A 25,591-nucleotide genomic window follows, 5' to 3' on the forward strand; every position below is an offset into this window, starting at 1 on the left:
AAAGACAAAAATAAGTAAGGTTTGGAACTTCCAGTCAGGATGGAAGCATAGGCAGACACGGCTCACCTCTTCCCACAATCACACCAAAATTACAACTAAAATATAGAACAACCATCACTTAGAACCACCAGAAATCTAGTTGAACGGAAGTCTGACAAATATGGAATTAAAGAAGCCACTTCCATCCAGACTGGTTGGAGGGGTGCAGGTGTAGAACGGGCTGGTCCCTCACCCACATGTGGTGGATAAAAATTCAGAAGGGCTATCTGTGGAGCAAGGAGTCCCAGCCCCTTCCCCAGCCCTCCAGCCCAGGATTCCAGGGCCAGGAAGATAAGTTGCCACATCTTCTGGCTACAAAAACCAGCAGTGTTTGAGTTGGTGGAAGAAAATGCTGGAACCCCAATAGCAACTCTTAAAGAACCCACATATGGACTCGCTTACTCAGACTCACTCCCTCTGAACACCAGCAATGGGGCAGCAGCTTGAAAGGCACCAGCAGTAAACAGGGAGAAACTGAAGTATCTGGCATCAAGGCGAGCAGAGGCCATTGTGCCTTTTCAAAGCCCTCCCCTCACAAAGTCAGCAAGCTGGTACCATATCTGAGACTCCATCAACCTGGCTAACACTGTTTGACCCACTAAAGAGATCCCAAAGACTCTGCCCCACCAAATTTATGGGACCACCCAAGTTGGGATTTTCATGAGACTTTTCTGCTTGCAGTCTGACTCTATTGCTATAACCAAATGTACACAGCTCCCCGATAAACATAAACTGGTTCTGTCCGTTGAAGGATCAGAATCTTTTACAATTGTTTTATTAGTTGCATTCAGTTCATTCTCTGATAAATAATCCTCTTGAAAAGTATCAACATTGTGTAACAATGCAGCTCAGCTGTGAGCTCTAATGGCCCTATAATCCAAACGAAAGGCAACGTCCACCTGCAACCAGCTGGCCTTGCCCTAGTTCCTAGGAATCTGCTGGTATCACTTTGGATCCTAGATCCTCAGAGTGGATATAGTATCAGATAAATAGTACATACTAAGATTTCTAATAACTAGAAATCTATTTTAATAATTTTTTGAAAAATACAAATACATTTAGAAAAATAATAACTAGACCTAAGGGAGCCATATATTTAAATCATATTACTAATTGATCCTGCTTCAAAATATTTACATAGCAAAGAATTATGGGGAGAGGGGAGGGAGTTTCAGGAGAAAAGTGTGAAGGGTTTGTAGGAACAATTATAAAGGGCACGTGAACAATAACGGGGCGGGGGATGGAAACAGGAGGGAGGTGGGGGGGACTGGGGGTTAGGCTGGGATGAGGGAAAAGGCAGAGAACTGTACTTGAACAACAATAAAATTAGAAAAATAAATAAATTAAATAAATAAAAATATGACTTCCAGTTTAAAAAAAAGAATTATGTAATACAAACCATCAGGAAGTGGAATAGTTTGGAAGGTAGTTAATGCTTTATTCCAGTTTTTCTTTCTTTTTAATATAATGTTGATGATTTCTGCATAGTTCTAGAAAAACGTGTTTTATCTGTTTCTATATTTATTGGTATAAAACTTTTCATAGCATTTTCTTGTAATATTTTTAAATCTAGAGTAAATCTGTAGTTTTCTCTTACAATTTCTAAAAACTGTTTAAACATTCCATCTTCTCTTTATTAGTCTTGCTAGAGACATGTCTATTTTATTAGCTCTTTCTTCTAAAGAATCAGCTTTTGGTTTTGTTGATTCCATTGCTTATTTTCTACTACATTAATGTCTGCTCTTGAACGTAAGTGTTTATAACAGCTTCATTGTAATAATCTCAAATTGAAAACAACCTGAATGTCCACCAATAAACTGGTATATCCAATGGAATTCTACTCAGTAAAAAGGCACAAAATGATGATAATCTAAATATGAATGACTCCCCAATTGTGGTAAAGGAAAGAAGCCAGTTAAGAAAAAGTATACACTGTATGACTCAATTTATAAAAATTCCACAGAATACAAATTAATCTACAGTAACAGAAAAGAGATCAGTGGTCATCTGGGAACAGAAATAAAAAGGATTAATTACAAAGTGGGCATGAGGACACTTTGGAGTGATGGAAATATTTGTCATCTTGATTGTGGTGATGGTTTCACAGGTGCATACATATGTCAAAACTCGTCAAACTGTAAAATTGAAATATGTGAAGTCAATTTTGCATCAATTATGTCTTAAGCAAACTGTTATATAAGAGCCCAAAAGCATAGAAACAGATGAGTATATAGAGCAAAAACATAACTAGGCACAATTTAGCTTGATGAGCACAGCTCCTTGGAAAAAGAGAAATGCTTTCTGGTTTCTCTGGTTAGAAGAACAAACACTTGCTCAGCCTATTTCAAAGAGTTTTCCTATAAATATAGAACTAGACTCTTAGGAGAATCCAAGGACAAGGCGCCTAAGTACAATAGGCCTAATGACAATTGAAACTCGGAGCCAGGTCTTAGAAACAACTAATCTCATCATCTCTATTTGAAGATGTGAGGTTTTTGTTTTCCTCTCTTTCCTGGTGATTCTGTTTTTCTCTACTCACTTTATCTGTTCTTCTCTCTCTACCTATTGGCTCCCAATGCTCACAGTTTCTGTTCCTCTGCAACTTTTTACTTGCACATGACCATAATGAGCTTCTAATTGCTGAGCTGTCAGTTGCCTACCACCAAGAAATACTTCTTTTCACGGCTTCTTTGATTGCCTAAATTAATCTTTTCGTGCCACGCCACTGGTAAAAAGTACCGATCAGCTCATGAACTGACTTCTCTTAGGTCAGAGGGTCCATCCCTGGGTCCAAACAGCTGTGGGTAAGAGGCAGGAAGGTTCACACACAGTTCAGAATAAAACTGCTTTGGAAGCACAAACTCTAGGCAGGGCAGACTCCCACAGAAGCGGTTAGGAGGAGTGCAGCCGTGTTTGACATCTCTAGCAAATTAATTTCATGCTGAAATTAAGTCATGAACTAGGTACCTACAGGTAGCTCATGGGATTCTTGTTGGTCATCACCTTTTATGACCATGCTACACAGACTTCTGGCTGAAATAAGAATTCTGTTACTATTGCTGCTTGGGTTGAGGTATTTTCAATTTCTTTTAGAATCTTCCCAGGATAGTCCTCTCCCTCTAGCTCTGGACTGACTCTACTCCTTGATTCCTAACTAAAGGACCTTTCCCTTTGAAGGTAACATTTACTAAACACTATGCATCTGACCTTACAAGCATTCTCTTCCCCTTCTATTGGTTCCCAGGACCCAGGAAACCCTACCCTTGTCCCGAACAGGTTTCCCTGTATTTTTGGCTTGAGGAGTGTACACTAGACAGTAAATACTGGTTTTACCCTTTGATGAATCCTAGCACCTTTACCTATTTTCATCCAAACTGGAGTATGATTTTACACTGTGATCTTATTTGGGAGAAACTGACCACTTGAAATTTCTGATTCTGCAATTAAACCCCACCCCCCCAACAATCCATGATTCCAATGTGACTACCTCTCATGAGGCTCACCTAAAAATGAATATACAGACTAATCCTTCATGCATAAAAGAGGGAGATCTTTTAGAGAGCAAAACATCACCACAAGGATAAATCATGGGATTTAAGCTAAATAACTACATTTAGTTCTTAAAATGGGATCAATAATATTTAAGTATGACCTTAGCTCTAAACACAGATGATCACTGAAAGGGAAACTGGTTTCTAATTGCCAATGTTGACAAAGCCATAAGCAACTCTCAGAAGTTCGGCAGATGTATAATCATAAACTTCTCTTCTATGAAAGCATTTTTTAGAATAACAATATAGTGTATCTGGCTCTATCACTATTGCTAGAGAAAACAGAACAAGAGTACTATTTGAAAAGGAATGGAAGAGAAAAAGAGCAGGTACCAAAAAGGTTAATGTTGTTTTGCACCAAACATGTCAGTTTATAATTACAATTCTATCATCTTTTTTCCTGGTGAGAGATAAATATGGATGCTACCAAGAGTTTTTCACTTGGTTCAAAGTTGCCTTATCTCTAACAACAGTTACAATTTTTAATAATTTCAGTATCCACAGAGATGATTCTCCATTAAGCTGGCCTTTCAGTTCTTTGACTCCCTTTCCTACAATAACTGTGTTCTCTGTTCTGCTTCAACTACTTCCTCCCATAGTATCCTAGAATTGTCTTTCCTGTAACTGCACTCCTCCACCTGACTGCTACCCTATACCTTTTCAGCTCATTCTCTCCAATATTTCAGTTCCACTAATTTGTCAAACTCACCAGGCATGTTGATGCATTGAACCTCTGCACTGCCCCTCATCCCCTCCTGTCCTCACTCCCAGAAACCTTGAGGAAAGAGGAAATAGGCCATACTTACACAATTTTTTACTCTTTTCTCAAATTTCCAACACTTCTGCACTCTCTGCTAATAATCTTATTTCCTATCCCACTGAGAAACAGAAACAATCAGAAGAAAACCTCTGACTAGTCCCTCCATCACATCTTCCAAAATATTGGCATCTGAACTCATAAACTCTTACTCCCTGTCCGCCCCACCCCTACCCCCCCGCCCCCCCCCCCCTCCCCGCTAGGATCTTCTCCTCAGGAATGTATGCATACATATACATTTTTTTAACTCCAAAGGATTCGAATATCTATCTTAAGTTTATTCAAGAGCCCCAGGTTAAAACCACTAATCAAAAAAAACAGTTGGTTTTAATGTCATATTCCCATAAGTTAAAGGAAGATGGCAAGAGACAAAAGAACATTGGAAGGATATTTAATTTATTTCACCTAAAAATGGGGTAAGTTTTGTGGAGCAGTGTCTAATTAAAAAGGTATATATCGAGAGCTGATTCCATGCTACCACTGGGCAAAATTTAGTAGGAGAAAGATTGTTTGGTATGATGTCCAATATCACCCTATAAATTACTTCTGAACTTGTAAAGGCAAAAATATACCTTTAACCAGGGGAAAAACTGTCAGCACTTTAATCAAATGATCAAATTTATCATCACTAGTAATCTGTCACACCTGACATTAAACACCTCCTAATGTTATACAATATAAATTACACAGTATATCCTAGGAAGTATCCTTCCCAAATATGTTTAATCTCAGTTACTCAGGTCTCATGTAACTTGCACTTTATAGGAAATACAAGGTCTAGAAAAAAGATAAAAACAATTTTAAAACTCATAACTAGGGCATTCTTCAGGACAACTGGCTTGGTTTTGGAAACAAACAAACAAAAAATCAGCCCTGGCGGAGTAACTCGGTTGGAGCACAGTGTTCTGATGAGTCACTGGGGCAGAGGACAACCAGTGAATTAATGACTAGGTAGAAGAACAGGCCCCTGTTTATCTCTCTCTCTTTAGAATCGGTAAGTAAATTTTTTTTAATCAAAATTATTTGAGGGAGGCTGGTCCAATGGTAGTGGATTATCAGAACTCAAAATTATTTGAGGGGGAGTAAGGATTGAAAGGTTTTGGTTAAGAGTCCAAAGATAGTTAAAACCTAACTGCAAGAGGCAATCATTGACAGGATCCTGGTTCAAAACCAAACTACCATAAATCAAATTTTTACTTAATGTCACCAATAGGTTCTGCAACTTTAGGTAAAATGAAGTATAACAAAACCATAGGCTAAGTGATATAAACAAGAGTTAAGTTTCTACAACAACCCATCAACATTATAACAAAACATTATTTAAGGACCTTACTGTACATACAAAAGGCACTTGGGGGACAATTGGTGAAATTAAATACTGACTGGATGTTAAATGATATCAGACAATAACCTAATTTTCTTAGGTGTGATAAAGGGTTTGTGGTTATGAGGACAATATCCTCACAGGAGATATATAGCAAAAGTAGTTAGAGGTGAAGGGTCTTAATGTGTACAACTTATGATTCTGACAAAAACAAAAGAAAAACAACCACACACACATATGTGCACACAAATACATGTGTACACACAAATATATAAATAAAACAAATATAACAAATAATTTTTAAATCCAAGTGATTGGGCATATGGGTAATCCTGCACTTTTTTGTTCATTTTTTTTGTTTGTTTAAAATGTTTAGAGTTAGAAATTGGAAAAAAGAAGACATGTGTAACCAAACCCACCCATATTTAACAGTCCATTTTGTGTTTATCCACCTCTTTGAAGGCTTTCTTGCTGATTGCATGACAAACAGTTCTCTTTTCTGAATTTCTCCGGTACTTTTACTATGAATTTAGCATTTAACATTCTGCATTGTACCTATTCTGAATAAATACATTATAAATTCCCAGATAACAAAGTGTAAGGTTCTCGTAGGGTAGTATAAAAACAAGCTATATTTGAATGAGATTATGTCTAGCCTTTAGCGGGCAAAAAGGATTGTGAAATTAGTAACAAGATTTAGGTTTTAGTGATGAGAGCCTAAACTACGACAGTAGCAAGAAAAATGTAAAATCCTGGGGATCATGGGAAACATTTACACTCCTGGCTTTCTTTGGCGGGGGGGGGGGGGGGGGGGGGGGGGGGGTTATTAGCTTTCACAAGAGATATCTAAACCTGGACAGCTTTACAAATCCCTGAGCTTTGTAACTTCAACAGCTCTCCTCCCAGAACTCAGGATCTAATTGGAAGAGCGGGTGGCTTTAAGTAGAATTCTTCAGGCGGACATTCACTTTCAACATTCACTGGCTGAGCCAACTTTATTTAGATAGGCTTACGTGGTACCCTTATTCCCAAGGACATTCTCCACAACCATGCACGTAAGGCAGTAATAAATAGCCTCGGTAATATTTGGAAAGGTCGTATTAACCAACGCGATTAAATTACCTTCCTTGTTTAAATTTCTGAAGCCCTGAACATTCTTTTGCTTTAGGTCCAGCGTTTGAGAATAAAGTGTAATTTGATTCACTAAAGCAGAAACAACTTGGGTTTGGCAGGTTTCCCCAGATAAATAAAAGGTTGAGGCCCCAGCAGAGGTCCTCCGAGCGAGGACACGGCCTCTCACCCAGATTCCCCTCCGGCCGCGCGCCCCTCCGGTTCCCTTCTTGCCAAGGCGCATGCTCGCCCTGCCCGTGTCCCGCAGCCAATCCGCTTTCAGGGCTCCTTTTCAGTCCGGCTGTCAGTCTCAGCTCCGCCCAGGAGGGCGCCGGCTCTGAACTCGGACGACCAGAGTAGCGAAGTTTCCGGGGACCACCCGGCAGAACAAGTCAGGTCCAAGAAGCGCGTTAAACCCCGCCCCGAGGTCTCCGGAACAGCGTGTACGAGGTTATCGAGCGACCGTACGTTCAGCTAGCCCGCGCCCGCATCTCCTCCTGTTCTTTTCCTCCTGCTGTCGTCTTTGGTTACTCCTGCCCCGCCTTGGGCACCCCTGCAAGTATCTTGGTGGGCGGGGTCGTCCTCGCTCGCCGAGCCTTACTGAGTTTTGGCTGTACCGAGTGGGTGAAGGACAGTACCCAGACGGCGAGTCAATATGGCAGCGTTGTTTAAGCGAAGCTGCAGGGTAAGCAGGAGAACAGGGATGGGTGTGGCTGGGGAAATTGGGATGTTTGGGGAATGGGCTTGGGCCGGAGATCGGCGTGGCCAGGGGAAATCAGGTGGGGAGCCGTGGTGTGGAAGGAGTCTGCCTCAGGCTCCTTGGCCCTCGGTACTTGACCTTTGCCTGTGGGCCAGGGTCCGGACTTTAGCCTTGCTTTCAGGCCCGCCTCCTCCTCTCACTTTGGGACAGGATGCTTCCCAGGTTTTGCTGGGCGTCTGCCCCCTGTATACAGTCGCGTCCAGTTTTTAGAATATATTTTTATTTCTCTGGTCTGGAACCCTCCACATATTTCCCCCAGGAATCCCACCCATTCCTGAACTAAACCTGTTTCAGAATCCTGTGTTTGCTGTCTAGAAAACGCTGTCTAGCAGCTCTCTTTCCCCAGCCTGAGAAGGGAATCTTAAAGTAAATGTCATTCTGCAATGGATGTATACTAGGAAATAGAGAATTCAGATAGTCTCGCCTTGGGGCCTGCAAAGTCATGGGGAAGAGGAAAATGGAGCAGCAGCTCCTTGGGATACTTAGTGTGTCTAATACGCTTTTGGTTTTGCAGTGTGGAGGAAGATGTTTCCACGTTCCATATGTTTAAAAAAAAAATCCGCAGAGTTCTTGAAGTTTGTCTGTGTGTATTCTAGTGTTGTGTTGCACAGATTCTAAATTGTCTTAGCTACTAAATGCATTTTGCCATCTTAAATATTAATGATACAGTTCACACACGACTGCCATTAAAATGTCATTTATAATTGAGCTAAGAAAGTTATGTTCTTGACCAAAAAAGTAGCAGTGTTAGAATTTAGAATAATTTCAGTGGGTTGATGCTTTATATGTGTCATTGCCATGGGAGTTAATGGGCTCTGAAGGGAGAAGTTGGGGGATTTTTTTAAGTGATTTATAACTCTGACACCAGAGAAAAATAGATTTCTCAGTCTGTTCAAGGAAGGATATAGAAAAACCTGATCTAGAAGACTTCTACCCCTGTATCTCTTCTTTGACATTCCTGTGAGGCTAAGAATATTATATTCCTCAGAAATCATACAAAACTTTTTGTATAGGTGTCCTGTATTGTATTACATATTGTGCTGTTGTTGCAGAGTTGATGCTTGATTAAAGTTGCTGTCTTTTGGAGATTTGGAATTCTGTGGCTCTGGGCAGAGAACCTAAAGTAATACATTCAGTATGGCACTAGGCTTCCAAGAAATTATCCTATTTTAATCATCTCAACAAATGATAATTCCTTTTCTTTTTTAAAATTATATTTTATTGATTATGCTATTACAGTTCTCCCCATTTTTCCCCCTTTACCCTCCCTTCACCCGGCACCCCCTACTCCCTCAGGCAATATCCACTTCATTGTTCATGTCCATGGATCCTGCATATAAGTTCTTTGGCTACTGCATTTCCTATATTTTACTTTACATCTCCATGGCTATTCTGTAACTACCTATTTGTACTTCTTAATCTACTTACCTCTTAACCCATTCACTGACACCCCACTTCCATCTGGCAACCATCAAAACACTCTCCATATCTATGATTCTGTCTCTGTTCTTGTTTGCTAAGCTTGTTTGTAGATTCAGTTTTTGATAGATATGTATTTATTGCCATTTTATTGTTCATAGTTTTGATCTTTTTCTTAAATAAGTCCCTTTAACATTTCATGTATAATGGTTTGGTGATGATGAACTCCTTTAGCTTTGTCTTGTTTGGGAAGCTCTTTATTTGCCTTTTGATTCTAAATGATAGCTTTGCTGGGTAGAGCAATCTTGGCTATAGGTCCCTCTTTTTTTTTTTCTTTTTCTTTTTTTTTATTCAGTTACAATTGTCTGCATTTTCTCCCCATCCCTCCACCAGCCAGTCTCACCTCCCTCCCCCACCTCTACCCTCCCCCTTGATTTTTCCTTGTGTCCTTTATAGTAGCTCCTATAGACCCCTCTCCTCACTATCCCCTCCCCACTCCCCTCTGGCTATTGTTACATTGTGCTTAATTTCAATGTCTCTGGTTATATTTTGTTTGCTTTTTTCTTTTGTTGATTATGTTCCAGTTAAAGGTGAGATCATATGGTATTTGTCCCTCACCACCTGGCTTATTTCACTTAGCATAATGCTCTCCAGTTTCATCCATGCCATTGCAAAGGGTATAAGCTCCTTCTTTCTCTCTGCTGCATAGAATTCCCTCTTTTTTGTGACTTTGAATATTTCTTGCCAATCCCTTCTAGCCTGCAAAGTTTCTTTGAGACATCAGCTGACAGTCTTATGGGAACTCCCCTGTAGGTAACTAACTTCTTTTCTCTCGCTACATTTAAGATTCTCTCTTTGTCTTTAACCTTTGCCCTTTTAATGATGATGCATCTTGGAGTGGGCCTGTTTGCATCCATCTTGTTTGGGACTCTGTGCTTCCTGGGCTTGCATGTCTACTTCCTTCACCAAATTAGGGAAGTTTTCTTTCATTATTTTTTCAAATAAATTTGCCATTTCTTGCTCTTTCTCTTCTCCTTCTGGCACCCCTATGATGTGAATGTTGGAATGCTTGAAGTTGTCCCAGAGGCTGCTTACACTATCCTTGTATTTTTGGATTCTCTTTTCTTCTTGTTGTTGTGAATGATTGATTTTTGCTTCCTTATGTTCCAAATCATTGATTTGATTCTCAGCTTCCTCCACTCTACTGTTGTTTACCTGTAAATTGTTCTTCATTTCAATTAGTGTATCCTTCGTTTCCGACTGGATCTGTTTTATGCAGTTGAGGTCCTCACTCAGTTCCTTGAGCATCCTTATAACCAGTGTTTTGAATTCTGCATCTGATAAATTGCGTATCTCCCTTTAGTTCTTTTCCTGGAGTTATGATCTGTTCTTTCATTTGGGTCATGTTTCTTTGTCTCCTTGTTTTGGCAGCCTCCCTGTGTTTATTTATAGGTATTAGGTAGAGCTGCTTTGACTTGGTGTCTTGGTAGTGTGGTCCAATGTGTTAGGGTCCAGTGGTCCAGCCTCCCCTATCACCCAAGCTGGGTACTTGAAGTGTGCCCTTTGTGTGGGCTGAGTACACTCTCCTCTTATAGTTGAACCTTGGTCGCTGTTGGTAGATCAATGGGAGGTATTTGTCCTGGCCAATCAGTTACAAGGACTGAGTATGACTACTGACCACCAACCTCCACCCTCCATGGAGGATCAGCGGTGCAGGGGCAGAGTCGTGGTGCTCCCACATGGTCTATAGCTGTCTACTGGGTGCGCTGGCCCTGGGGTTTCACAAGTGGTGTAGGCCATGCTCTGCCCCCACCTGTGTTTTACTCTGGGCTACCCTGTCTAAGCTGTAAAGCAGTCTGAGATGGCTGGTAGTTGTGCTGAGCTCCGGGATTCTAAGGCAAAGCCAAGCTGTGAATCTAGAATGGCTGCTGCTAGTGCTGTTGCCAGCAGTTACCATACAGCCAGTTGTTGCTTGTTCGAGAGGATTTAGGAAGTTGTAAAGCATGAGCCCAGACCAGCCATTCACAGGAAAAGTAGGTTGGGTGGGCCCGTAAGTTGGTTGTGGCTGAGTCTCTGGGGATTTCCAAGGCAGGTCAAACAGTGTTAGCCAGGTTGATGGAGTCTCAGATATGACAGCAGCTTGCTGACTCTGTGGGGGGAGGGCTTTGAAAAGGCACAATGGCCTCTGCTCACCTTGATGCCAGATACTTCAGTTTCTCCCTGTTTACTGCTGGTGCCTTTCAAGCTGCTACCCCATTGCTGGTGTTCAGAGGGAGTGAGTCTGAGTAGGTAAGCCATATGTGGGTTCTTTAAGAGGAACTGCTTGGGGTTCCAGCATTTTCTTCCACCAACTCAAACGCTGCTGGTTTTTATAGCCACAAGATGTGGCGACTTATCTTCCTGGCCCTAGAATCCTGGGCCGGAGGGTTTGGCATGGGGCTGGGACTCCTTGCTCCAGAAATATCCCTTCTGAATTTTTATCCACCACACTTGGGTGAGAGACCAGCCTGTTCCACATCTGCACCCCTCCAACCAGTCTGGATAGATGTGGTTTCTTTAATTCCTTAGTTATCAGACTTCCATTTAACTCGATTTCTGATGCTTCTGAGTGATGGTTGTTCTATATTTTAGTTGTAATTTTGGTGTGATTGTGGGAAGAGGTGAGCCGTGTCTGCCTATGCCACCGTCTTGACTGGAAGTCCATTCTATAATTCCTTTTCATACCGTATTTTCCAGGTTTGAAAGTAGCTACAAGTTTGTAACCAATCTAAGGTCTCAAAAATAATGTATAATCTCAACTCAAACTCAGTTTGAGTTTAGCAGTTGTAAGTTCAAATACTGTATTTCTATATGGTTATCTCCTAAGCCACCTATCTAATTAAATGGCTAACATTAGTATATAATTAACAGGTCACTGGACAGTGTTCCCTAGCTATAGCTACCTTTCCCCCCAAAATCACATTAACTTTTTGTAAATTATTTTAAATCCAATATACCCTATTTAAAGTCTCTCAGAAAACGATTGTACATTTTTTTGTGAGGTCTAATTTTTGTGTAGTGGTGTCTGAACACATATTGGGAAAGGTTAGATTTTTTGGTCTGATTGTTATGGTATGCTTTTCTTCTTTGTGGAACCTAATAACCAGTGAGGAGACTTGAAACTGAAAGAGTGGTTTAGCAGGGTGGTTGATGGCATGGGTTCTTGGTAGTAAATGTTAGAGTTAGAATCTTGGTTCCACCACATAGTAGCTGAGCGACTTTAGCCAATTTTACTTGACCTTTCTGAACCTCAGTTTTTTCATGTGCAAAACAGAAATAAATATAGTGCCTTAATCCTAGGCGTGGCCTGGATAATAAGTTAATTAATATGTGGAATGTGACTTTAAATAAGAATAAATTTGGTCTGTGATAACTAGATAATGAGGATTAGAGAAGCCACATTTTACTTTCAAAATTAATGAAAATTACAAAGAAATGTGAATTTTCATACTCTGTGTAATTACTTTTTCCAAATTGGATAAAGTATTTTGTTATTTTGAAAGGGCAATTTAAATCAAGATATTTGACAATCTTTATTGGTACTTTAAAGGTAGGTGATACTCTATAACAAAGTTTCATCTAGAAAGTAGACAGTTTCTTTTTACAGATTTTGAAAAACATAAGTTCAGTTCTTGATCTTTTAGTATATTGTTCAGTTTTTCTTTTTAACTTACTAGAATTGCCTAAGAATAGGTCTCTTAGAATCTTGTGAAATATAAATTATGTAACTTTGACCATCCTCAGACATTTCTCAAGAGATATATGGTTTTCAGTTTGGTAATTTTAGTTAATATAGGTGATTACTTTTGTTTACAAACTGTCATGAGTATAAAAATAGATTGCGAAGGAATATTAAGTGTATATCTGATTATGTTTTTAACATACCCCTTGGAAGAAATACAAGTGTTAGGGTGGGATAGCAGTAAGTTTATAGGTATAAGTACATGAAACACAGTTTATTCTTGTGTTATTTATTGTATATATTTTCCATACAAACAACTTTAAGTCTACTTTTGCCCCGCCTTATATTTCAGATATTAAGACAAGTAGTATATTAAAAGTTTACAACAGAATTGGCAAACTTAAAAATTAAAGGGACAGATAGTAAGTTTTGGCTTGTGGACCATGTGGTCCCTGTGGCAATAACTTTTAACTCTATAACTCTATAACTTTTGTGTGGAAGCCGCAATTGACAATGTGGTGTGGCTGTGTTCCAATCAAATGTAATTTATAAAATTTGTGGCTACCATAATGTGCTGGCCCCTGGCTTTGACCATTCTAAGAATGCTCATAGACAACAGCAGAAAATAAAGAACACGGTTTTAGGCTATTTTGTTTTGTGAAATAGAGTGAGGTATATTAGAAAATGAGATCCTCCAAGTGGAAGATTCCCGGAGGCATACCTGGGAGGCTCACAGGGACAGGGTATCAAAGTTGATGGACTGGGCAACTGTTGCACACAGTACAATACCATCCTCTTGTTGCCATAACCTGCTCAATCACAAGTGTCCTTTAGCTCGTAAGTAAAATATCCAAAATAATGGTTCTAAGTCTGCTACTACTCCTGACTGTTACTTGCCTTGAAAACACTCCATGTCAGTAGTGTAAATACTACTGATTAGTTTTATTTTCATTGCTTAAAAGATAACATTGCCTTTTTGATAGGTGTTCAAATACCTGGTAATTGGCTTATTTAATATAGAAATCAAATTATAGTTGAAGGCACTTAAGTAATGACTCAAAAAACTCTGCTGAGTGGTCAAACAAGTTGCTGTACTCATTTGTAATTGTCAGGATTCTCTTATTTGATTATTGTTTAATTTATCAAATTAATTTTAATAAAATTGTTCTTTATAGGTCCTGAAAAATCTTGCTTGTTTTGACTGGAGATCACAACATACAAATGCTGCCATACAACGTAAAGGAGGATTGGGATTTAGTTTTGGTATGTGTTTTGTTCTGTCCTTTGACTTTAAACTTGAATTTACTATATATATGCAGCTTTATATATGTATTTGTCTGGATATGTTTATTTAAGAAAATTTAGTAATGTCTGTCAGTGAATAGAATCAGTCACCATCCACAGATTTTCCACAGTTAGTCACACCCATTCTTCCTGATCTCGTTTTCTCCTTTAGCATAAATACCTACCCATAGGTCTGTTAGCATCATACATATATTCTTGCCCTGCTTTCTAAGTATGTAACACAAAATAAATAACAGAATTACTGATACATATGAATAGTCTTCAAATTAGAAATTTGAATGCAATAAATACTTCTTAAACATTTATTAGATAAACAATGTTAGGTACCTGCTAATAAGCCAAAGCCTATTTGGCCACCAATATGGCTGAAGTGCAGTTTTGGTGCTAGTTGATGTGGTTCTGAGTTCTGGGACCAGGGATCCATGTGGTATTGGAGCGAAAAGGAATATGATTACCTTTTCCTGTCTAAAATGACGATCCCAGGCAAAAAATTTGAAATAATAATTCCTATCTTTGGCATCCTTTCCTTCCTAAAGTGCTTCTTCTTTAAAAATTATTATGATACCTTTCCTCTAGTTAAAAACCCATTTTTCCATTCACTTGAACTCAGTAGTTAAAAGTAGTTAAAAGGCAGCTAAGGTAATTAACTAACACCCAGGTAACAGAAACAAACTCAGAGCTCTGTAGGCTTATTATTTTTATTTTTTGTTATTTTTAAGATTGTTAGCTTCTTTATAAAGCTTTTAAAAATAGAGTTAAATGAAAATTTTCCAGTGATGTGAGGATAGCAGTTTGGGGCACTATATCTTATTAATTCCTTGTTCAGATATTAGCATAGGTTTGGTTTGGTTGCTCTCTAGTTTGTCACTTACAGACTGTAAGAGCATAGCAGCAGAAATCTGTGGTGGTTTGCTGAGTGACAGAGGATAGGACAGATACAAGAATTTAGGAGACAGATTGTGAAGCTCAAGTAAAGGAATAAGGATAACACATATGACCAGTTGTATTTAGTTCGATATTTTCTATAAAATGGGAATAATAGCTACAACCCAGGATTTATTTGAAGATTAAATTTATAGGTAAAGTCCCTAGCACATAGTAGTGGCTGGACCAAGGTAGGCTCTCAGTAATAGATCCCTGCCTTTCCTACTGTTTACCTACCCATAACCTTGATATGGACTGACCCGAGTTTTATTTATTTATTTTTTAAAGATTTTATTTATTTTTAGAGTGAGGGGAAGGGAGGGAGAAAGAGAGGGAGAGAAACATTGATCCGTTGCCTCTGTGAGTGAAACATCAATCCATTGCCTCTCGCGCACCCCTAGCACACCCCAAACCGAGGACCTGGCCAGCAACCCAGGCATGTACCCTTACTGGGAATCAAATCAGTGACCTTGCAGTTTGCAGGACAATGCCCAACCCACTAAGCCACACCAGTCTGGGCCTAACCCCAGTTTTAAAAGTAAAGATACAGGCAGACAACTCTGAACTTACAGTCTAAGTATATTTTCACTGCTAAATTTATTGTAAATATATGGGGCTATCATTTCCTCATTTTGGGGATTTTGTTTTCTTGTCTATAAAATGAGGTTTGAATTTAGCCTGTTTGATTCAGCACCAGAATTCTAGTGTCTGTTAGATTTTACATCTGCATCCCTATAAAAATTATTATTATAATCTTAAACATTCTTGCTCATTACTACCTCTATGCATTTGCTCTCATTCTTCTTGCCCAAAATACCCTATATCTCTTTGAAATTTTACCTGTCCTTTGAGATTGGATGTAACCACGTTAAAACCCCGTGATAGTGTGGGTTTGAAAAAACGCAGTAGCGATTGGCTCCGGTCCTCAGTCTAGGCACCACATTCGCGTCACTGACTCCATAATAACACAGCCCTGTAGTTTGTGTAATTGCACTGTTTAGTCATCACTAACAAAGGGCATTACAGCAGAGTTTTATGCCATTACTTTTTGAGACACTTTTCTACCACTTTTACCAGTTGCTTTTTGCTGATTTATAAATTTATAAAATTCTGAGTTTCAAGGAGGAGTAAAATTGAAGCTAAGATACTGATATTTTTATGTGATATTTTGGAACAAGTTTTATTGGTTTGTGGTCATTGAGCATATCCCATTTCCCTAGGAAGATTGATTTTTGATACCAGGGCATGTCTTATGTAGTTTTATTTTGGTGTTAAACATTTGATAAATCTGCCTAGGAAGTAGTTAAAATTTTTTTAAAAATTTAGACCTCACTGAGTAGAAGAGAAAAGCTCAAGTTTTTATCTGTTACTTACTTATAAAAGCTAGAAATCTTACCTGCCTCCTTTGGCATAGATATATTGTAGAGTGAAATCTTGATTAATTAGAAAGTGCATTTGTAGTCTTTGACTTTGTGGATAATCAAGGGTTAAAATCTTTAGTATAAGCATAAATTTCCACATACTCATTCCATAGGTCTTTTTCCCTTATGTCATTGTCCTATTTTGATGTTTTCTAAATAACTTTCCCTTAGAGTTGACTGAACAGCAGAAAGAATTTCAGGCTACTGCTCGTAAATTTGCCAAGGAGGAAATAATCCCCGTTGCCGCAGAATATGATAAAACTGGCGAGGTGGGTATATATACATTTAAAAAAATTATTTCTCAGTTACAGTTGACATATGATATTATATTAGTTTTAGGCATATACCCCAGTGATGAGATATTATATAACTTAAGTGATCGTTCCAATTATTCTTGTACTCATCTGACACCATACATAGCTATTAGAATATTATTGAGTGTATTTCCTATACTGTATTTTACATCCCCCTGACTATTTTGTAGCTGCCAATTTGTGATTCTTAATCCTTTTACCTTTTTCACTTATCCCCCCTTCCCCCCTCCCATCTGGCAATCATCAAAATGTTCTCTGCATCCATGAGTGTGTTTCTGTTGTGCTTGTTTGTTTATTTTCTAAATTCAGCTATTGATAGATATGTATTTATTGCCATTTTATTGTTCATATTTTCATTATCTTTTTTTCTTCTCAAAGAAGACCCTATAACATGTACTGGTTTGGTGGTAAACTCCCTTAGCTTTTTATTGTCTGGGATGCTCTTTAAGTGTAATTTGATTCTAAATAACAGCTTTGCTTGGTGAAGTAATCTTGGTTGTAGGTCCTTGCCTTTTATCATTTTGGATTTTTCTTGCCAATCCCTTCTGGCCTGAAAAGTTTCTGTCAAGAAATTAGCTCACAGTCTTTTTTTTTTTTTTTAATGTTCACCTGAGGGCATTTTTTTTCAATATGCTTTTAGAGATAGATGAGGGGGGAGAGAGAGGGAGAAACATTGGTGTGAGAGGAAACATAACTGGTTGCCTCCCATACAAGCCCTGACCAGGGATCAAACCTGAAACCTAGGTATGTGCCCTGACCAGGAATTGAACCCTTAACCTTTTGGTGTACCAGACAATGCTCCAACCAACTGAGCCACACCGGCCAAGGTCCAGCTGACAGTCTTATGGGAGCTCCCTTATAGGTAATTAATTGCTTTTCTTTTGCTGCTTTTAGGGTTCTTACTTTGTCTTTAATCTCTTGTATTTTAATTATGATGTGCCTTGGTGTGGGCCTCTTTGGATTCTTGTTGTTTGGGTCCTAGACTTGTATTTCTATTTTTCACCAGTTTAGGGAAGTCTTATGTCATAATAGGTTTTCAATTTCTTGCTTGCTCTCTTCTCCTTCTGGCACCCCCATTATGAGAATGTTGGTATGTTTGAAGTTGTCCCAGAGTCTCCTTCCGCTCTCCTCTTTTTTTTGGACATTTTCTTTTTGCTTTTCTTATTGGGTGTTTCTTCTTTATATTCCAAGTTGCTGTTTTGAGTCTTGGCTTCATCTACTCTACTGTTGATTCCCTATAAATTATTCTTCATTTCAGTTAGTGTATCCTTCGTTTCCGACTGGTTCTTTTTTATGGTTTCCATGTCCTTTTTTATGCTGTTGAAATTCTCTACAAGTTCATCTACTTTTCCCCTAAGTTCATTGAGCATCCTTATAACCAGTGTTTTCAACTCTGCATCTAGTAGATTGCTTGTGTCCATTTTGTTTAGCTCTTTTCTGGAGTTTTGTTCTGTTGTTTCATTTGGGGCCATGTTCCTTTGTCTCCTCATTTTGGCAGTCTCCCTGTGTTTGTTGCTATGTATCAGGTAGAACTGCTGCATCTCCTGGGCTTGGTAGGGTGAACTTATATAATAGATGTCCTTTAGGATCCAGTGGTACATACAGCCTTCCCATTCACCTGAGGTATGCACTCCAGGTGCCCACCTCCCCACCCCATTTGGGCTTTATACACCCTCCTCTCGTAGTTGAGATTTGATTGCTGTTGGCACATCAACAAGAGGGAAATTTGCCCCCTGGTCAGTTGGCTACAAGACCAACTGTGACCACTGTGGAGGATCAGCTGTGCAGTTGCCCATCACACTGAGTGAGACTTACTTCAGTGGGCCCCTTGAGTGTGTCACTTGTGGAGGAGGTTGGGTGGTGCTAGATGTGATCTGAAACTGTACACATGGTGCACTGGTTCTGAGGCCTCTGGGAGATACAAGCCAACGTCAGCCATCACCTATATTCTTCCTGGGGCCACCTGGCATGACCTACAAAATGGTCTGCAAATGGCTGCTACTCGTGCTGGGCTTGCAGGTGCCAACAAGCAGCCAGGCTGTGAACCAAGGCTGGCTACTGCTAGTGCCAGGGCTGGTGCACTTAGTGAGAGGTACGGGGCATGGTGAGGCCAGATGCTACTCGTCTGAGAGATTGTAGGAAAGTTTGGACCATGAGTCAAGACCAGCCATTGGTATCGAAAGGCTACTGGAAACAGCATGGGTGGGCCTGCAAGTTGGGTGGGCAGGGTCCCAGGGTATCACCAGGGTGAGGCAAAAAGTTTATGGAGACTCAGATACAGAGCCCTCCTGCCTGCTCTGTGGGGGAAAGGGCTCAAAAAAGGGGCAGTGGCCTCTGCCAGCAGTTCTGTCTGGAGGAGGGTTGCCTTTCCAGCTCTCTCCTTAATGCCAGCCAGTTCAGTTTCTCCCTGTATGTCCCTGGTGCCTTTCCAGCTGCTTCCCCTCATGCTGGAGCTCAGAGTGAGTGAGCCCAATTACGTCCATATACAGGTCCTTTAAGAGGAACTGCCTGGGTCTCCAGAAGCCTTCCATATCCCTCAGCCACAATCCCTGCTGGATGTTACAGCCAGAAGTTATGGGGACTTGCTTCCAGGCACTGGAACCCTGGGCTGGGAGGCCTGGTGTGGGGCTGGGACCCCTCACTCCTCAGGGTGCTCCTCCAAGGCCTTGATATCCCTTCTGATTTTTATCTGCCACACTTGGGTGTGGGTGTGGGAGCAGCCCCTTCCCCATGTCCACTCCGTCTACCAGTCTCAGTGTGCTGCCTTCTTTGAATCTCTGTAGGATTGCATTCTGCTGGATTTCAGGTGGTTCTGAATGGTGGTTGTTATGTAACTTAGTTTTAATTTTGATGTAATTTTGGGAGGATGTAAGTATTGCATTTACCTACACCTTTATCTTGAAGGGAAGCCTCTATGCATTTTAAGGAGAGAAATATCTTTTACATTTTTGCAAGACTACATAATCAAATATCTAGATTTTTAAATGTAACTGGCTATCTTTAATCTTTTTTGTCTTTTAGTACCCTGTCCCCCTAATTAAAAGAGCCTGGGAACTTGGTTTAATGAATACACACATTCCAGAAAGTTGTGGTAAGCTCTCTTCGCATTTTTAACCCTGGAATGCATAGGAACAAGAAAAAATTGTGAAACTCTACTCATTCTTTCAAATATTTATTGCCATTAAATATTAGCTTTCTACCTTTGTCTTCCTGTGCAGAGTTCAGTATTTGCTTTGCCTGTTTCTGGAAGCCTTGTATTCAACACTTAGAGGCATTTTTATTCTTTATAACAGGTTCCAACTTTAACTTGATTCTGAACCTTGGTAACTTTTGTCTGTAGAGCTGGTCAATTTGTTGCATTTTAATTCTACCTTTTAGTTTATATGTTATTGATTTTTTTTTTCCTGTGAGGTGATCTGTGAGGTTTTCATTCCTTTTCCCAGGAAGGTCAAAATTTTAGTAGAGTTGAATTAAGTTTTTACAAAATCATGTTAAAACAGGAAAACAGGTCCAGATTACAAATAGCAAGAGAATATTTTTGAAATTTTTATAATTTACTATAGAGAAATTAAATTTGCCACTGTGCTAGCCATTGCACATTTTTAGTTTTCTTGGGTTATAGATAGTGTATTTGCAAATTTGCCTTTAAAACCAGTTAGATGATTACTTCTTGGCCTTTTTCGCTAAGATCAAATGTAGCACCTGTTCTTATTAGTTTAACATCTGATAAAGACCTCTATCCGAGGACAACATTCAGTGGGTTTTTGGAGCAGAGAGATAGAGATGGAGTTTGCCTGTTCATGCTGCACAGAGATCCACTCACGATTGAAGTGCTTCCGGGAACAGTGCGCCCCCTCAGGGACAAGAAACAGAATAAAACAAATAAATAAAAATAAAACCAATCAGATTAACTATTTAATTACTTCCAGTTGGGTCATATTAGAAGTAATTAAAATAACTTACCTTTATTTCAGTTGAGACGTACTACATATTATCATGGGCTTTTACTACATTTTGATACTATAGGAGGCCTTGGACTTGGATCTTTTGATAACTGTTTAATTACTGAAGAATTGGCATATGGATGTACAGGAGTTCAGACTGCTCTTGAAGCAAATTCTTTAGGGGTAAGTCACTCAGAAAATTAATTGCCTAACTGAGCTATTGTTAATGAGACAGTACTGCTAGGTTAGGTTAGTTGGTAGAACACAGTTTTCTCTTAAAAGAAACACAAGATTCTGCAGTGAAGCCTGTATTTTTTATTCCAAAAGTTCATCATGCTGGCCTTGTCTATACTACTTGTAGCCCTAGCTATCCTTGTGGGGAAACTACACTTTGGCTGCTGCTTCAGGCCCAAATCAGCATTCAGGGGAAGGGTCATGATGGCAATGCTAAAACTTAGTGAGCAGTTCTTAGGAAGCTTGATCGTATATACTACATTATTTATCCTGCATTTAATTCATTGTGTAATACAGTATTATACCAAGTTCTATATAACTTGACTTTATGAAAATACTTGTATTAAGATTACACTAATAATACTTGTATTATTTTCTTATTTTAGTTCTCCAACTTAGAGGCAGAGTAAAGCCCAGTTCTTTTAGACTTACCCATTGGGGGAAACTAGTTTTCTATTTTTAAATTGTAGTATCTCTGAATTTACATGCATAGTAAAAATATCTTTTTTTTATGTCACTTTTCTTCGATAGCAAATGCCTGTTATTATTGCTGGAAATGCTCAACAACAAAAGAAGTATTTGGGGAGGATGACTGAGGAGCCATTAATGTGTGTGAGTATGTACAGCCGAAGTTCCCAAAGTATTTAGGTACAGTGATAATTCTGGGATGCCAAGAAAGTGTCATAATAATTACTCTTGGCTATTTCCAGATGAAAAATGTCTACTTACGATGTGTCATGGGTGCCAGAAAATTGTCATAATAATCCCCAGCTTATTTCCAGAAAAGAGAGAACTATGTAGTGGTGCACTCCGCGTGGCTGTGTCGGAAATTTAGACTGACTGTATGACAGTAGGTGTTTGAACTAGTAGTCTTTTGAACTAATAAGAAATTAAAAAGATATCAATTTATCTAATAAAAGGTATCAATTTATTTGTTAAATGAGTAACTTGAGTCTATGGCCATACCACCCTGAATGCATCCGATCTCGTCTGAATGAGTAACTTTGGGAGAATATTTACAGATGAATTCCCTGAGAGCTACTCAACAAATGTTTAGATTGGATATTTTTATTTTTTATTTTTTGGTGGGGAGAGGTGTGCAAAGGTCTTTTATTCTTTTAGGTCCAGAGGAAAAATTCACACTCCTCACATCTTGTAAAATTCGGCAAGAAGGATCTGTTCTCCAGGCAGATGTTACCCTGATGGGATATTACTTCTCCACACAGTCCCCTATACATACATACACACACATACTGAGGTTCTATTTTGAAAGTGTTTTTACTTAAGGATTTTTTTCCTTCCTTTTCTTATTAGTCAAATTTTAATCTAGCGTGTAATTGTGATACTGAAATAATACATTGTTACTAAAATTTAGCTAATTGTGAGAGTTGGTCTGAAAGACTAGAAAGTAATATTTGAAAATAAATGTTTATTTATTCAGGTACCTAAATTTTGGGCAAACTGCCTAATAAAGACATTTATGCTTATTTCCTAGTTGGTAATTTTTTTCAACACATGAGAGTTTATTAGAAGGCTTATTCCTAGTATTACCTTAGAACTGTGTGAAATATCTAGAGTCTTATTCTATAACATATATGATATTAGAAATTGGCTGAAAATTATAGAATATAGATGCTTAGGGGAACCTGCCTTAGTGCATTGATAAGAATATTTGTGCCCAAGCTGGTGTAGCTCAGTGGATTGAGTGCTGGCCTGCAAACCAAAGGGTAGCCCATTCAATTCCCAGTCAGGGCACATGCCTGGGTTGTGGGCCAGGTCCCCAGGAAGGGGCACATGTAAGGCAACCACACACTGATGTTTCCCTCTGTTTCTCCTTCCCTTCCCCTCTCTTTAAAAATAAATAAATAAAATCTTAAGAATATTTGTAATTATCTTATTAGTTATAAATAGGTATTTCTATATTAGAGTCTTTAAAATTAATTCAAGTATTTTAAACATTTTTAATAGTTTTGTTAGATATCAATACCTTCAGTATATGTAAAAATATATTCATTATAATCCCTAAGGTATTCTTTTTCAACAGTAAAGATTTAATGTACATTTTCTACCTTCTTGTGCTTAATAGTAATAGATCTGCTCAACATATAAAGCCAAGGGTAAAAATGAAAATAGTGTATAGGTATATTAATTATGAGTTTTGATTAACTTACACTGAAATTATTTATTGTGTAACTCCCAATAAATATTTATAAAGTTATATTACATACAGTATTTTATTTAAATTTTTAAAAACCTTTTTAAACTTCTTGGATTGTAAAAGCAGTATAGAAAATTTTGAAAAGTATGAGGAACAGAAACATCTGTAATCCCTCACATATGAAGTTAACTAGTATTACTGTCTTACTGTCCTCTCTATCAGATTTTTAAATACGTATAAATATGTTTTTAACAATTAGGGTCATATTGTATGTGCAGTTATATCCTTATTAACATCACATGCATTTTCTTTTTAAAGACTGATATTTATTACTGTATAATATGCCTATTAATATACTATAATTATTTTCACTATTCCCTATTGTTGTATATTTAAATTCTTTAGATTTTTGCTTTCAAAAATAATATTTTAATAATTGATACAACTTTTTGGTTTTAACATTACAGTACAGATATATCGTTATTATGTATTCATAAGACTTAATCTCTTACCTGATCATGTATGGTCAGATATACAGAGAAAAGTAAGGGCAACACCATGATTATTTTTAATACCATTCATTTACTGCAAAATAAATTTTCCAAAAATCATAACAAATTGTGTTACTGCATATGTACTGTATACATAAAATATTAAAAACTATATATCTTTTTAAAAGATCGCGTTAAATCTTTTAAACAGGATATACCTAAAATATATGCAGTATTAAGCAATCATAGACAAGTACTAGTCTATGAGGACAAGCTTGTCATGGGCAAGACATTCAGTAAACTCAAATTTGTTCAAACATGGTCTTAGAACCTAGAAGTCTCAGTAAAGAGCCTAATAATGGTGAAGAAAACTCTTGTCATAAAATCATACATTTCTAATGGAGCTAGAAAGTAGCTGGCATATAACCGAAATAACACTGAACTTGGGGTCCCAAGACCTGGCTTTTTAGGTCTTTGCTCAGCCATATAATAGTAATGTGATCTTATACAGTCACTTCAGCTTAAAGTCTCTTTTGAAAATAGGGAGTATATCTCTAAAAGGAATAGTAAAGGTAAAACAAAATGCTTATGTTTTCATAAGAATATCTTCACAGAGTGTCCCTTTCACAAAAATATATTAGAGCAATTATTTCATACCTAATGGCTAGAGGAAACTTAGTTTTTCTTTAACTGCTATTCATTCATTCATTCATTCATTCATGCAATATCTGCCTTGCCCACTTGCTATATGGGAGACTTTAGCTTACGGGCATTGCACTTTTTAAAAAATTATATTTTATGATTCTGCTATTACAGTTGTCCCAATTTTTCCCTCTTTGTCCCCTCCACCCAGCAACCCCCAAGCCCTCAGGTAATCATGGGTCATGTGTATAAGTTCTTTGGCTACTCCATTTTCTATACTGTACTTTACGTCGCTGTGGCTATTCTGTAACTACCTATTTGTACTTCTTAATCTACTTACCTCTTAACCCATTCACTGACACCCCACTCCCATCTGGCAGCCATCAAAACGCTCTCCATATCTATGATTCTGTCTCTGTGCTTGTTTGCTAAGCTTGTTTTTAGATTCAGTTTTTGATTGATGTGTATTTATTGCCATTTTATTGTTCATAGTTTTGATCTTCTTTTTCTTAAATACGTCCCTTTAACATTTCATGTATAATGGTTTGGTGATGATGAACTCCTTTGGCTTTGTCTTGTTTGGGAATCTCTTTATTTGCCCTTTGATTCTAAATGATAGCTTTGCTGGGTAGAGCAATGTTGTCTATAGGTCCCTGCTTTTTGTGACTGAATATTTCTTGCCAATCCCTTCTAGCCTGCAAAGTTTCTTTGAGACATCAGCTGATAGTCTTATGGGAACTCCCCTGTAGGTAACTAACTTCTTTTCTCTCGCTACATTTAAGATTCTCTCTTTGTCTTTAACCTTTGCCATTTTAATGATGATATATCTTGGAGTGGGCCTCTTTGCATCCATCTTGTTTGGGACTCTGTGCTTCCTGGACTTGCATGTCTACTTCCTTCACCAAATTAGGTAAGTTTTCTTTCATTATTTTTTCAAATAAATTTGCCATTTCTTGCTCTTTCTCTTCTCCTTCTGTCACCCCTATGATGTGAATGTTGGAATGCTTGAAGTTGTCCCAGAGGCTGCTTACACTATCCTTGTATTTTTGGATTCTTTTTTCTTGTTGTTGTGAATGATTGATTTTTTGCTTCCTTATGTTCCAAGTCATTGATTTGATTCTCGGTTTCCTCCACTCTACTGTTGTTTACCTGTAAATTGTTCTTCATTTCAATTAGTGTATCCTTCATTTCTGACTGGATCTGTTTTATGCAGTTGAGGTCCTCACTCAGTTCCTTGAGCATCCTTATAACCAGTGTTTTGAATTCTGCATCTGATAAATTGCTTATCTCCTTTTAGTTCTTTTCCTGGAGTTATGATCTGTTCTTTCATTTGGGTCATGTTTCTTTGTCTCCTTGTTTTGGCAGCCTCCCTGTGTTGATTTCTATGTATTAGGTAGAGCTGCTTTGACTTGATGTC

The 25,591-nt window shown here is 38.4% G+C and overlaps 1 protein-coding gene and 1 non-coding gene across 2 annotated transcripts in view; both read left to right on the top strand.

Annotated features, from left to right (window-relative positions):
* The first annotated feature begins 7,112 nt into the window (after positions 1-7,112).
* The window catches only part of ACADM (acyl-CoA dehydrogenase medium chain), a 40,132-nt gene continuing 21,653 nt past the window's right edge, over positions 7,113-25,591 (top strand). The window contains exons 1-6 of the mRNA XM_024565520.3: positions 7,113-7,526; positions 13,917-14,004; positions 16,563-16,660; positions 19,727-19,796; positions 20,732-20,832; positions 21,415-21,495. Of these exons, the coding sequence (XP_024421288.2) occupies positions 7,497-7,526; positions 13,917-14,004; positions 16,563-16,660; positions 19,727-19,796; positions 20,732-20,832; positions 21,415-21,495 (468 nt within the window). The 5' untranslated portion in view covers positions 7,113-7,496. The remainder of the gene's footprint in view (positions 7,527-13,916; positions 14,005-16,562; positions 16,661-19,726; positions 19,797-20,731; positions 20,833-21,414; positions 21,496-25,591) is intronic.
* LOC112309439 (U2 spliceosomal RNA) lies at positions 20,368-20,561 on the top strand. Its single transcript, XR_002975243.1, has one exon. It is a non-coding gene; the product is annotated as a U2 spliceosomal RNA (small nuclear RNA).

The sequence above is a fragment of the Desmodus rotundus genome, chromosome 3, assembly GCF_022682495.2.
Source record: "Desmodus rotundus isolate HL8 chromosome 3, HLdesRot8A.1, whole genome shotgun sequence".
Taxonomy (NCBI): domain Eukaryota; kingdom Metazoa; phylum Chordata; class Mammalia; order Chiroptera; family Phyllostomidae; genus Desmodus; species Desmodus rotundus.